This window comes from Nematolebias whitei, chromosome 16 (genome assembly GCF_014905685.2).
Source record: "Nematolebias whitei isolate Nwh7 chromosome 16, NemWhi1, whole genome shotgun sequence".
NCBI lineage: Eukaryota > Metazoa > Chordata > Actinopteri > Cyprinodontiformes > Rivulidae > Nematolebias > Nematolebias whitei.
In genome coordinates, this window is record NC_056513.1 from 43,585,972 (window position 1) to 43,601,468 (window position 15,497).

Below are 15,497 nucleotides of genomic sequence, written 5' to 3' on the forward strand. Positions count from 1 at the left end.
CATACCTGCAGTGTCTTCAGACTTTGCCAGCAAATTAAAAGTTGAAGCTTAATCATTAAATTATTATCTTTGTGTTAGATTTATTAATAAATCACATTTAAACACTGCTTGTTCCAATTAAATTAAATAAAAAGTAACACACATGTTCTCTATCACCGTCATTAATCAGATAAACAAACAAACAAGCAGCAGCTTCATCTACCAGACAGACTGACGTTACGTTTTCTCTCTTGAAACAGAACAAAGTGTTAAATTGTAGAGACTCACCTGCAACACGAGTTGGGAGTGAAACATGTTGTATCTGCTGCAGCTCCTTCCTCCTCCTCGTGACTCCGACATGTTTACGTTTTATCTCCGTGGTTCTCTCGTGTCGTGTCGGCGATTTTCAAAGCTGCATGTTTCTCATTTTTTATCTTTGTGAAGTTCTCCCACACTTTGAAGGACTTGGGTCGAACAGTTTTCGCTGCGTCGGTCATTTGTAAAATTTACTTACATTTCCTTTGAAAACAGTCTCTGCTCTGCTTCCTCCTCCCCCCTCGCTCTGTTCAACTCGCGCTGCAGTTTTTTTTTTTCAAACTTTATTCAGTCAGTCAGCATTGACAATGAACTGCCCGTGAACAAAACGAAACGGCTCTGCAGCGCCGTGAAAGACGCATAATAGCGCGACACAACGAATCGATAACGAAATTCGTTGCCAACGCTTTTAATCATCGATCTTTATCGATTTTATCGATTCGTTGTTGCAGCCCTACACATGTACCACATGTGGTGTGTATGACAAATAAATCTCTCTGACTCTGACAAGATAAATGCCTAAAAACAATTATTTGTTTGCTCAAAATAATAGCAAAGGTGTGTCTCAGTTGAACTATTCCTTAATAAATGCACTTTAATGGTCAAATCAGCTGCATTTCGCCGGGAAGGTGCAACTGGTTTGACGGTCGGACCAAGCAGTGAGCAGAACGAAGGTGGGGAGACTATGGCAAGCCAACTGCATCAGTAATAGCTGGTAAATGGGCTGTATTTATATAGTGCATTTTTATCTTATCAAGATACTCAAAGCTCTTTACACTACAATCTGTGCCTCATTTACCCGTTCATACAGCTCTATACTAGATCTCTACAAAACTAATAGAACAAATCATTCTAAAGAGACTAATCAGAGCTTTATCACATTCATACACTCATGGGACACACATCAGAGGCAACGAGGGGTTCAGTGTCTTGCCCAGGGACACTTCAGCATGTGACTGCTGGTGGATTCAAACCCCCAACTCTCGCATTGGAGAACGACTGCTCTAAGCACTCACCCACAGCCGCCCCTGCATTAATAGCTGGTGAAGATTCTCAGTCATCCAGGACATGGTAAATTCAAAAAAGTTCAAGAAAAAAAACAAAAAAAAGTAAAAAGTATAATAAATAAAGTCCAGTTGTTTTTGTCTTAACTTTTTGAATTTGTCATTACAGCCACGTTTACCCATTACATGATACAACGGAATGCCTTACTGCTAGTACTACTCTGCTGCCATCAAGTGGCTGGAAGTGGTACTGCTCAATTTTTTTTCAGTCAGAATGAATGAAAACGATCATATCTCAGCCAAAAATTGGTTTATAAACATTGGGAAAAAAATCCCTAAATACGTCACTTCGGCCTATAAGTCCAAGGGCGTGTAAATTATGCTAAAAACTGAGACTTATAGGGCGGAAAATACGGTAGTTTCTGAAATCTCCTTAGATGTTTTCTCTGCTTGATGCCAATGATTTGACCCTTCTGAAACATACTGACATCTTTTCCACGACCACGTCATGTGTCTTTCCACATGGTTGTTTGAGAAGTGAGAAGCAACTCATTGCACCAGTTGAAGTTAAATAACTTGTTGCAGCTGAAACATAATCACCCATACAGTAATTATACAATAGGAGGCTTGTGTCTATTTGCTTAGGTAAATCCAGGTGGCATTTTTTTTTGGGTCAGGCAGTGTATATATAAATCCTAAACTAAACTAAATGGACTGTACTTATATAGCGCCTTTCTATCTTATCAAGATACTCAAAGCTCTTTACAACAATCTGTGTCCTCATTTACCCATTCATACAGCTCTATACTAGATCTCTACAAAACTTATTGAACAAATCATTCTAAAGAGACTAATCAGAGCTTTATCACATTCATACACTGATGGGACACACATCAGAGGCAACGAGGGGTTCAATGTCTTGCCCAGGGACACTTCAGCATGTGACTGATGGTGGATTCAAACCCCCAACTCTCGCATTGGAGGACGACTGCTCTAACCACTCAGCCAACTACTGCTTACTTTTTGTACTAATATTCCTACTTCATGGTTTTTCACATATCACAGGTCTTCAGGGTACAGATCCCCCGTGATAAACGAGAGACTACTGTACTTATAAAATGACGGTATATTAAGTCATGTAAAATATATTTAATCAACAAAAATAATTGTAATTGTATTTTTGCTTTTAAATAAAAGCAAATTAATCATATGATGCATTTACAAAGTTTTGCTTTTATATCATAATTCTGTGAAATAGTCTTTTTACTCAGCGTTGTCCTACTGTCAGATTCTCATACTGGCCTGTGTCTCGTGAGGACATACATAAAGTCTTAAGGTAATTTATTCAATAAAATTAGTATCTCAAAGACCTGATGAACACTCACCATTGGAAGACCATCACTTCTTTCACCTTTAGACTGTGAAGGAAAAGAGAAAATGTCACTCTTAAGTAAAGACTTCGGTTCTTATTATTTGCAAATAAAAAGCAAATGCTGTTAAATAATCCAATGGTGAATGAATCTGGGTTAATTTACATCTTGAGTGATGATCACACTAAAAGCTCTCTTGCTGGAAGAATTACTGCCATTAAAATCAACATCTTTCCACATTTCTTATATCAATTTTAATGCATTTCATTCCTGTGTCTTGAGCTTTTATTGTACAAGGTCAATTGTCTGAATCTGAATTTTATTTGGAGCAAGAAACCACCCAGGCTGCATCAAGTCTTACAGGGGCTCAATTCTGGGAGGAGTGGCACTTAATCTCTTTCAATATTTTTTGGCAATATAAGAAATCTGAATCATTGAGTTTTGTGTTCCTTTGTCCTTCCCTTCTGTCCTTGTGGGGACATGTTTGACTCAATGCTGTAGAGTTCTGATAATTGACATATTGTGTTCTGGTGGACTGGAGAATCAAAAATCAGCTATTGGTCATTGAAAGATGGAAGCCACTCTCTCTCTTCTCCTGAAAACCAGCTGGGGGTTTTCAGAGAGTAGGTAAGTGAGCTGTGATGAACAAAAATGCTGGGAAGAGCGATATCTGAAGAGATTTGGATGCAGACTGCAAAAAAAAAGTCTTTGTTCCTGCATCTGTGAGAGTGGAGCTACTAACTGCTCCACGAACGAGGGAGTCTGTGAGCCTTAACGCCACGCCATTAGCTGTTTCCAGGAAAGAATAAGTTTTGATAGACACCTGGTTTACAACAGAAATGCCACATTTCTTTCAAAAACGTTGACAGTGAGCACAAACAATTTCACTGGCAGGAATTTTTCCATCATATGAATCCATTTCCCTGCTTCTGTCATCTTGCAATGCAGGTCTCTCAATAGGTTGTTGGGTTGCAGCCTGCATGCGCACCTCATGGAAGTCTAGTTGGCGAGGCACCGGAGGGCAGAGCCTCATTGCTAAAGGAGCTGCCCAGCCATGACACCTGGGCAGGAGGCAGAATGGCATCTTAGTCATCTTCAATCTCCTGACCGAGGTCCAAATCAATGTCCACGTCATCTTTAGAGTTGAGAAGATGTTCATACAGTGAGAAAACTGTGAATGGGTATTTCATCATATTCCCCAAGCCCACACCTGCAGAGCCATCATCACTCAGTTAACTGCCAGCTTTTACCAAAGTCTCAGATAGACAGGGTTTCATTTTTGAGGCAAGTGACGTTTTAACACCTGCACTTCAATAATACAGCAGTGGGGTTGTAAGATTTTTCCCTGAGATAGTGAGTTCACAGGAGGCTGGGCAACTACGGGACAAAATCATCAGCCTTGCAGCCACCCACTTTACCCAGAGAAGAACCAGCAGTAGCCAATTAGCTAGCACACAACCTTGACAGCTAGGAGCAGTTAAATGGCCAGGCTTTGTCAGCTGAAGAGCTTTTCAGATCTTTACAAGGAAAAGATACAATGCCAGGTGTTCTAAAGGCAGGGTCTCTATAATAAGTATGCAACTGCTCTGTAGTGACAGACTTTGGGGATATAGAGTTTCCATGAGATGCCACGCCTGAATATAGTGCGATTCTGAGCAAGGTTTAAAAGAGAATCTTAATTTAATAATGAATCCAGGAAGTGCTCCTAACTAAGCACTGGTTGTAAATTACTTTTTTACTGTTTTAGCATAATGCAGTGTGTTACTCAGACATTGTTTCAACAACAAAACTGTAACTCTATAAAGAATAAAACCTGTGTACAAATAATGCTGCTTCTCATTTGACAGACAGACAGAAGACAATAGTCATCTGCTAATGTAAAAAAAGTCACTTGTGGATGAGTAAAAAGTAAATAATCGAGCCTTTCTAAGAAGTAAAACACACAGAAACCAAGTGATCATCAGTCACAGTAGCGGCGTTGCATACCTCTCGATCAGTGATCCCCTGGACACAATTGGGACATTCCCAGCAGCTAGGCAGGTCTTTATTCACCACTCCATCACAATGAATCTGCCAAGGCCGACGGAGACAAAGAAGAAATTGGAATGAAAGAAAACAAAACATGAATTTAGGTTGTGACTAAATCTAGAATCATGAGGGGAAAAAAGTCCGTCTTTGTTCAGTTATTGGGTTTTACTAATCAGATTATTATTGTTATTTTTAACTAGGATTTAAAATTCTTAAAATCTCTATACATAGTTCCCATTAGACTGTACTGGAAACTACTGGAAAAACACCAGGTTCGTAGGATATCGTTAACCAGCGTTACGTGAGTTTTTTTTCTGGGTTTTTTCAACATTTCTGTCAACTGTAGCTTCTTAAAATACTAAAGGACCTTATAGACCAGGGGTACCCAGACTTTTTCAGCTTGCGGGTTCCTCCTAAAATGACCAAATCAAAGTGATCTACCTACTATAAAGCCACATTTAAATGGAAAATGGACTGTACTTATACAGCTCCTTTCTATCTAATCAAGATACTCAAAGCTCTTTACTACAATCTGTGCCTCATTTACCCATTCATACAGCTCTATACTAGATCTCTACAAAGATCCATCCATCCATCCATTTTCTTCCGCTTATCCGGGGTCGGGTCGCGGGGGTAGCAGCCTAAGTAGGGAGGCCCAGACTTCCCTCTCCCCAGCCACTTGGGCCAGCTCTTCCGGGGGAATCCCGAGGTGTTCCCAGGCCAGCCAAGAAACATAGTCCCTCCAGCGTGTCCTTTGTCTTCCTCTGGGCCTCCTTCCGGTGGGACGTGTCCGGAACACCTCACCAGGGAGGCGTCCAGGAGGCATCCTAAACAGATGCCCGAGCCACCTCAACGGGCTCCTCTCGACGTGGAGAAGCAGCGGCTCTACTCTGAGTCCCTCCCGGATGATCAAGCTTCTCACCCTGTCTCTAAGGGAGAGCCCAGACACCCTGTGGAGAAAACTCATTTCGGCCGCCTGTATCCGAGATCTCATTCTTTCGGTCACAACCCAAAGCTCGTGACCATAGATGAGGGTAGGAACGTAGATCGATCGGTAAATTGAGAGCTTCGCCTTTTGACTCGGCTCTCTCTTCACCACGACAGACCTGTACAGCGCCCGCTTCACTGCAGACGCTGCACCTATCCGCCTATCGATCTCACGCTACTAGATCTCTACAAAGATAATTGAACAAATCATTCTAAAGAGACTAATCAGAGCTTCATCACATTCAGACACTGATGGGACACACATCAGAGGTGATGAGGGGTTCAGTGTCTTGCCCAGGGACACTTCGGCATGTGACTGCTGGTGGATTCGAACCCCCGACTCTTGCATTGGAGGACGACTGCTCCGACCACTCAGCCACAGCCGCCCAACACGATCCCGCCGGAGAGGCAGCAACAAACTCCGCTCAGCGAGGAAGCAGGGGAATGCAACCTTAATTCATGTGCACCGAATGCTGTAGGACACCAAACAGAACAGTCTCTGGAAATGTTGGTGTTTTATTCAGTGTTTATTGGGGTTAATGAAAAATGAGAGGGTTTACATGAAAACGCTGTAGTTTCCATGACAGCCAGGTTGCCAGATAAGAAATTATGAACTACAGTAGTCCCTCACTACTTTGAAGTTCGTTTTGCACAAATTCGCAATATCACAGTTTTTCAAAATAAGATTGGACATGACACCATTGGCTGATTGATGGATGAGCCATGGGTGGTTTATTTAAAATAAATTATTTTAAATGATTTTGCACCCTGTGTGCAGGGGGAAGCTCCCTCCTGCAGCCTGTCATGATCTCTGCCACGTGCACATTCTTCTGCTGCATAGGCTTCGTGAAGGGTTAACCCTTTGCTGTCCTGCTGCGCTTCTCTTCTCTACAATTTACATTTAAATACTGTGGTAGATAATAAATAAACTATAAAATAAACAATTCATGCATGCAAATATTACAGTATTTAAATGTAAATTGTTTATTAAAGGAGGGAGATTGGGAGTAACAGGTGATGAGTGTGACAGCAGCCTGGCACGTCACGACAAAGTTTACTGTACTTGAACTGAACTTGGACTACTGTATCCTTACTGTGCGGTGTTTCACTTATCACATGGGGGCAGGGTACGGAACCCCCACAAGAAACGAGGGACTGCTGTATAGTACTGTGGCTTTAAAATGATAGTACTTTGACCTGAACTGTCATATGTGCTGAGTAAAGATATTCTAAGATGAGGTGTGTGTTGTGTTTACTTGAGGTTAGAGTTGCAGTTGCCATCATCTTCGATAGATCAAGACTGAGACAAACACTTTAGTATTGGGCCATGCATGGATTCTATAATGTACCTTGAGGCAGGCAGGATGGGCGATCTGTGCACAGCTGGAACATTCCATAAGTGTGAGGGAGGGGTCCCCACTTTCCTCCTGATTGGGTTCTTTGCAGATCTCACAGACAGCAGACAAAGGAAGGCCCGGCTAAATGGGGAAAAAGAAAGTCATAGGACAGGAGCACCCGTTATACAAATAATAAGATTGCAAAAAGACTCATTCATTTTAAGAAATAATGTCAACATTTCTCAGTAATAATGATAATATTAACACCAATAATAACATTAAAAGGTAGTTGGAGTGAGGACAGAGTGACACGGAGGAGGAGGAGGACTCGCTGTGGAGACCCCGAAGAGGAAAAGTCAAAAGAATAATAACATTAAAACTTCTTACTTGTAAACATTTCAATTAAAACAACCACTTTTATTCTACTGCTGTGGAAAAAAACGTATACTAGCAACTCAAAAACCGTTTGGGGGGGCGTTGGGGATATGTTGAAAAAGAACTGGATAATTAAAAATAATTTCTTTGCAGTGTTCTAATCAGTTAATGTTTTAATGGAGAGAAACTAAAACTAGAGAAACAAAATCTTTCCTTCCAACTCATCAGAACTCCAGCGGCAGCATTTTGGATCAAACGAAGACGTTTTAAGGAGTTTTTTGTTTTTTTTGGACAACTAGATAAAAATCAGAATCGCCCATCGTAGAAGTGATACAATACAAAACAACTTTATTTATAAAACACTTAAAAAAAACAGAGCTGTACACTGATAACATATAAAAACAATAAAATTAATTAAAACAATTTAAAAAATAGATAAAAATAACAAACATTAAAATCCAACATCTCAAGCCAAGTTAAGAGCCCAGTAGAAAAATCAAGTGTTTCATGAGAAGATTTGATAAATGCGTGATGCGGGGCGGCACGGTGTCTCGGTTGGTCGAGCTGCCGCCTCTCAGCAAGAAGGTCTCCATAAAGTTGGTCAGCAGCAGGAAGTCTCTAAAACTTCCTGGCAGATGCTGCGTTCACCTTGGACCTCAGAAAACACAGTGGACCAACACCAGCAGAAGACATGTCCAAAGTTATGTTCTCTGATGAAAGTACATTTTACATTTCCTTTGGAACTCAAGGTCCCAGAGTCTGGAGGAGGAGGAGAGGCACAGGATCCATGTTGCTTCAGGTCCAGTGTCAAGTTTCCACAGTCAGTGATGGTTTGGGGGGCCATGTCTGCTGGTGTTGGTCCACTGTGTTTCCTGAGGTCCAAGGTCAATGCAGCCATTTGCCAGGAAGTTTTAGAGACTTCCTGCTGCTGACCAACATTATGGAGATGCAGATTTAATTTTCCAGCAGGACTTGGCACCTGCACACAGTGTCAAAGATACCAGCACCTGGTTTAAGGACCATGACTCTTAACTGGTCAGCAAACTCGCCAGACCTTCACCCCATAGAAAATCTATGGGGTTATTGTGAAGAGAAAGATGTGATTCACCAGAGCCAACAATTCAGAAGAGCTGAAGGCCACGATCAGAACAACCTGGACTCTCAGAACACCTGAGCAGAGACACAGACTGATCCACTCCATGACACGACGCATTGCTGCAGTAATCCAGGCTAAAGGAGCAACAACTAAGTATTGATGCTGTACATGCTCATACTTTTCATATTCATACTTTTCAGTTGGCCAACATTTATAAAAATCTTTTTTTATTGGTCTTAAATAATATTTTAATTTTCTGAGATCCTGAATTTTGAGGTTTTCATTAGTTGTCAGTTATAATCATCAACATTAAAAGAAATAAACATTTGAAATAAATCAGTCTGTGTGTAATGAATGAATATAATATACAAGTTTCACTTTTTGAATGGAATTACTGAAATAAATCAACTTTTTCACGATATTCTAATTGTATGAGCAGCACCTGTACAGTAGTTGACATAACATGACTCCTGTCATAATAATTATAGTATCTATGATAACTGTTGGGCACAGCCTGCAATTACTTTTAACTTTTAAGCTTTTTAACTCTTTATTAGGCATAAAATGTAAAAATATTTGTTTGTGTAAAAAAGTATTTTCAGATTAAAGAAAACTGAAAAGACATTAAGAATTCGATTAGGAAAACAGAACGATGTGGAGGAGTTTGGCTCAGTCAATGATGGCGCCCAGTCCGGGGTTCCTGCTGCTGCTGGTGTCTCCAGCACTGCGGCGCCATCCATGCCTTGGTCCAAGCCAATATAGCAGCCAGGTTCAGCCGTCAACAGAACCAAGAGACCAGCCTACTCAACCGAACGGTCCCCCAGTCGCCATCTGCCGGCGTTCACGTAACGCTAAGCTAGCAGCGCACAGCACGCTAGCTAAAAAGCTAGAGGCTCGCGCTGAACCGTCCCCCCCATTCCCGCTCAAAAACTGTTGATACAAACGGCGCGCAGCTCAGACGTGTTTCTGCATCCGTCCCCCCAATGGACAAAAATCCCGGACGAGCTGAGCGTCCTGCCACGACAAGTCATGTAGGGGAAACACTGCAACAAGATATATTCAGGTAAGAAGAGTGGCGTTACTCACAGAGATGCACTGTCGCAGCACACACGTCTGCTTGAGTTTGCCTGGTCCTCCAAACTTTTTCATGTCTCTGCAGAAGTTACAATCCCCACATTCTGGCCTCACACAGGCCTCGCATCGCTTACACCTGAGAAAAGCAAAGCAGGAGAGAAAACAACGATCTGGGAACTATGGAGACACGTTCACAAATGCATTCATTTTTAGGATGGTCGAGTTTTGTCTCTTCTAATGAACCATAATAACAGAGTTACTTTTGCAGATGTACATTTACTCAACTCTGAGGTGCACGAATCGCACAAGAAGAAACACACGAACAAGCGTGTGCACATGAGCCTGTTACCTGACTCTGCGGCGCCTCAGCACAGACATGGAGGCCGGTTTCTGAGGTCGTGGGTTGATGGGTGTAGATAGTAGTTTAGGACGAGAAGGTGCTTGAGGAGGGGGGGGAGGCGGCGGTGGTGGCGGCGGAGGAGGAGGAGGAGGCTGATACCATGACGGCTAATGGAAGGAAGAAAAAGTTGAGAAGCTGAGGTTGAAAAAACAAAGAGCACGATTTTAACAAAAGCTATTAGCCATTAGTCCACAACAGGAACCAGAGCTAAACAGTTCCCGCGGAGATCTTCACAGTTTTCTTGAATTCTTTTTTATCCTCGGATTGGAACTTGCAGTACTAAACATTTTGACCTAGGGTTGGGCATTGTGAACAAAAGTTAATATCGCAATGATTTGGTGCTGTATCCCAACATACAACATAGGTCTTGGTATTTTTTTAATTATCCTTAAATCGTTGTATTGTTGTTAAATTCAACACTTTATGCAGTGAAGTAAGAATCACAGATATTGATTCTCTGACCTTCATTCTCTCATTGGGATAAAAAAACAACCGTTTCAAATGTCCTGACAGCATCCAACAGCAGGAGGGACTTTGAATCAGTCCAAGTCCAGAGCTAAAATTACAGTGTAGTGGACAGGACAGAGCGTGTCTGTCCTGTTGTTAGAGTGCATGAGTGATACAACGTGAAGGCATACAAAACACACACAACCAACTACATCTGCTCTCATACGCACCGTGCACACACACGTGCAAACTGAACTCCTGACATCAGCACTGCGTTAAACAACCGGATGTAAAACAGCAACCAGTGTCACAAAGAGAGCACAGTCAGAAGTTGCTCAGGTTGAACAGAAATGCAGCACATTGTGGCCAGAAGCTTCACATAAGGACTGGTATTAAAGTAATGACCACTGCTCCAAACATATTTCAACAGGCTTTGAAACTGAGGCACGTGAAGCAAAAAATAAAGCTGTTAGAAGAGAAACAAAATGACCGTTTGATAATGGCATTATTTCACACCACATACATCCTCAGCCCTATTCGAGGATCAACAAGTCCTCCTCTGAGCCTGACCGACACTTGTGCCATCAGTAACGTCTGAACCATCATCACAGACACGTGGCTTTCCTCAAAGCTCAGGCCAAAGCTACCGGAGTTTGGAGTGAGCTACGTTGTGTTTTTAGAAGCTGAGAAAACACAAACTCCAAGTGATTTAGATGCAGATGACTAAAATACAACCATTACACGTTTTAATAGATATTTAAAGATATTTTCCATAAGACTGAGTTTGTTGTGGCTCCTTGGACTGATGAAGTGTTTTGGGTGAAAGATGAACTTTGATGTTTTAGATATTTACAATATAATCATTTTTGATACTGCACAAGGGAAAACAAAATCTCTCTCCCAATACTCCCATTGCCTCATCCCTTACAGCAGCTTCCATGAAAACCAAAAGGCACAAAGTTTCTGTTCGGTGCAATGATTTTGTTTTAATTTGTTCCTAGAACGATTTGTTTTTGTTACTCCCTGATACAGATGTCAAAATGAATTTTCTGATTCAATCTTTATTTCTACAGGTTAGTCTCATTGAGTCACGAGGACTCATTAACAAAAGAGACCTGTTTTAAACAAAGAACACAGATGAGTTTTGGTAAATCTGTCACTGTGTGAAGTCTCTTTTTCCAAGATTGGACTCCCATGGTTTGTTTGTGCCACCGACAAAAAAACCAACAACAACAATAAAAAGATTTGCAGTCACCATGAGATGAGTCCAGTAAACCAGACCACGTACCACTCTTCCTATATGCACAGTACAATGGTGTGTCATTTGTGGTCAGAGGGATAAGGACCTTGTACATCCAGGAGGTTTCTACATTCTGGGGAAGTCCTGATGGAAAAAGTGAAGACTACTTACTCTCTGCGGCCACTTGATGATGGGTTTTCCTGTGTATGATAATTTGGGGTTATCATTAGCGTGTTCCCTCAACAGAGCCTGCAGAACAACAACAAAACAGGGTGAAATTAAAAAAAGAAAAGAAACCAAGATATCAAAAATACATCATTGGCACCAACACACCGATGTACCTTGACATGAGTAAGGAGTGCTGACGCGTTCTGGATCCCTACTGGGACACACTTCTTGTTAGAAGGTAGCAACTCCAGTTTACCCAAAAGGTTCCAAAGCCCCTCCAGTTCCAGAGGAGTCAAATGAACTTTGGGTGCAGCCTTGTCAGACTGCTGACCTACACCCTTTTCATCTGAGCAACCTTCTTCTTCTTGCTCCGACCCTTGCTCGTGTGCTGAATCAGTTCTCTTAAGACCTGAAACAATGAAACGGTTCACTTACTTACAACCACACTGCATCAAACAGTGGAGCCATAACAATAAATACTCTCACGACAACTTGACTAGGCTCATCTTTTACATTGTTAGTTAACGCAACAAGATGCTTTGCCGATCACACAGCAGCAACTCTGTAGAGGCCTGTCACGATAACAAATTTTGCTGGCCGATTAAATGTCTCAGACATTATTGTGATAAACGATAATATTGTTTGAAATTTGACAATAATAAGTAATTATTGTCAAATTTAAGAAGAAATGTTGGTTAATTTGTTTTGAGTGTAGCACCTATTTTCAATCACCAGATGGCAGTATAAGATTGTTTGAACCAAAGTATGGATAGTGAGGGAGCGAGCAGCGTGTCTTTAAGAAAAATGGGAGGGAGGCCCCTTGACGTGACATGGGCTCTCTCATTCCGTTTTTTTCCACTGCTCAAAATGGCGGACGCTCTGTGTGGTTTGAGCTCTTTAGCATAGCATTTTTCACACAAAGCTTTTAATATCAGTAAACAAGTTCTCAGCTTCTTTTTGCAGAGAAAAACTTTTTACACGAAGGCACGGGTTTCAACCGTGAATTTTGGAGCTTCGACACGACGGAGGTTTTTTACAGAGGTTGGCCTGTTAGCTTAGCTCGTAGCTTAGCTTCTCAGCTTAGCTGCTTTTAACGATCCAAAAACTTGATTTTGGATCGTTAAAACAGATTTTAAAGAGAAAAGAGAAAGGGAGGGGTCAGTGAAGTTCACCAGAGTTTAACTTTGTGTCATCCAGTGTTTTCAGTAGAAAGAGAGACACGAAGAAACGATAAAGCCAATAAATGAAAATGAGGTCAATAATTTTAATTTATCATGCGATGGATTGATTGTTTATTACGACAGGCCTGATTTAGAGGACTTTGAACATGGTGTGATTTTCATTGCCAAACAGGGTGGTCTTAGTATTTACTTAGATCTACTTAGATTTTCCCATACAGCCATCTTTGGGGGGATCACCGAGCTACCCTGGGCTTGAACCCACAGCCTCAGAGGCCTCAGCCACACCGATTACTGACCGCCGAGCTACTGCAGCATTAAATATTTCTACATCGACTGAGTCGAAAAGGAATACTTAGCAGACACGCATTATAATCTACAAAATGGATTTGAACTAAAGCAGAGTATTAATATTATGGATAATTTTTAGATTGAATTAGTTTTCAACATGTAATATTTTATTTGAATGTAACTTACAAAGTTTACTGCTTTATAATTAGGTTTTATATCTCTGTACAGTACATTAGAAAGTGGGTGTAATTTGAATTTTTATTCAATTTTTAAGTGGCCAGCATATTTCAAATATCTTTTTATAAATGAATAGATGTGTTAATCCCAAAATGATCCTGTAGTTGTCGACTTTTCAACGAGAATGTCTGTTCATTATTAAAGGATTTCTGCCAGCTGCCCTATTATATAATATGGTAAATATGTTAAAGGTTGTGGGAAAAAAAGCAGTTTGTTTTTAAAGACAGTTACTGCAGGACAAGTTAGTGCACAAAATAATTGTATTTTTTTCAGGGACACATGCCTGCTCATCCTCTCACTGACGACCACTGTTCTGGCACTGTCAGAAACTCCCTGATAACAGTATCGCTCCACTCGTCCTCTGGTGCCCATTCTACATTACCTGTCACTCAAATGCAGGTATTGGACTCTTGACACCCTGTTTCCTCCCACGCTGTGTCTCAATGACTGGTATTAGCCAAACAATGAGTTTAAATGTATTTGCAACTACTATAGCTGTTTACATACCTATGCCCAGGGAGTGTTTCTGAAACTCGGGTGCGAGGTAAGAGATCTTGGTCAGACTGAAGACATACCGCTCCAACACATACCAGCACATCTCATAGAAAAAGGGATAACGAAACTTCACTGGAACCTGAGGTAAAGGTGAAAGGGAAACATTTATTTTAGTTATTTAATGACCCCATGCTGCTTTGCTCACTCTTCTGTGTTCCTTACAAACCAGATTTGGGTGAAACCTTGATTAAATGCTTGCATTATCAACAAACGTAAGATCGTAAAGAAAGTAATCATCATTAATTCCATCCATCCATCCAACATTTGCTTATTCTGAAGTCAGGTCTCAGGGGCAGCATCTTGAGCAGGGAGGTCCAGACATCTCTCTCCACAGCCTCTTCCAGCTCTTCTGGGGGAACGCCAAGGTGTTCCCAGGTCAACCAAGAGACGCAGTCTCTCCAGTGTGTCCTGGGTCTTCCCCGGGGTCTCCTCCCAGTGGGACATGCCTGAAGCACCTCTCTAGGGCGGCACCATGGGGGCATCCTTACCAGACGCCCGAACCACCTCAACTGGCTCCTCTGGATGTGGAGGAGCAGTGGTTCTACTCCGAGTCTCTCCTGAAAACTGAACTTCTCACCCTGTCTCTAAGGGAGAGTCCAGTTACCCTGCAGAGGAAACTCATTTCAACCTCCTGTATCCGTGATCCAAGGGGGTCAGAAGCATCCGTAATGTGGGGGGGACACAATGTGTGTAGGTGTGTGTGCACACGTGCACATGTGTGCACGTAAAAAAAGGTGTTCACTAGTGAACAAAAAAGCAGCATTTCACCTAATTTCCTTTAATTCCACACATTTAAATCATGTTCTCACCAAGTTTGTGTAAATTCAGCTGTGGGTTTAAAGACAATTTAACTTTAATACACTTTAACACACGTCAGGTCGACACTATTTGTGTTTATAGAGAAATAAAAATCATCACCACTGGACTTTTTTACTTGTGTTCAACACTCCTCATCTAAATGATGTTTGTCATGAAGCTTGAGGACAATAAGGTGTGGGGGTTTAAAGATGTTTCAACTTTAATGCACCTGAACACACAGAGTCTCTTCCACCTGCAGCCTCTCAGTTACTGCTGAGATAAGATGCTACAGACGCAGCTCCTCTCAAACATCCTCCTAACATGAATATATGTTGATGATCAACCCCCCGGCCAACCACTGCTCGCACTAAGCTGCTAAACTGGCGAGCAAGCAACACAGATACCTCCACCTCCTCCACCTGTGCGCGTTTTCTGCAGAGGCAGGAAGCGACGGAGAATTGGAGGGAACCAGGAAAACCTGGAGTGGAGTTTTAGTGGCTTGAGTATTCTCCTATTAATCAAGTGGAATGGATTTGTTCACGAAGAAAGAGAAACTGCGCCGCCTGAACTAATGTTTTATAGTAAAAGTGTGTGTGTGTGTGTGTGTGTGTGTGTGTG

The 15,497-nt window shown here is 41.6% G+C and overlaps 1 protein-coding gene across 1 annotated transcript in view; it reads right to left on the minus strand.

Moving 5' to 3' along the window:
- Positions 1-15,497, minus strand: part of kdm2aa (lysine (K)-specific demethylase 2Aa) — a 72,829-nt gene that overhangs the window by 41,412 nt on the left and 15,920 nt on the right. Inside the window, exons 10-17 of the mRNA XM_037690014.1 lie at positions 14,034-14,160; positions 11,994-12,229; positions 11,824-11,901; positions 9,915-10,072; positions 9,578-9,701; positions 7,033-7,161; positions 4,655-4,738; positions 2,684-2,716 (exon numbers count right to left, since the gene is read on the minus strand). Of these exons, the coding sequence (XP_037545942.1) occupies positions 2,684-2,716; positions 4,655-4,738; positions 7,033-7,161; positions 9,578-9,701; positions 9,915-10,072; positions 11,824-11,901; positions 11,994-12,229; positions 14,034-14,160 (969 nt within the window). The remainder of the gene's footprint in view (positions 1-2,683; positions 2,717-4,654; positions 4,739-7,032; positions 7,162-9,577; positions 9,702-9,914; positions 10,073-11,823; positions 11,902-11,993; positions 12,230-14,033; positions 14,161-15,497) is intronic.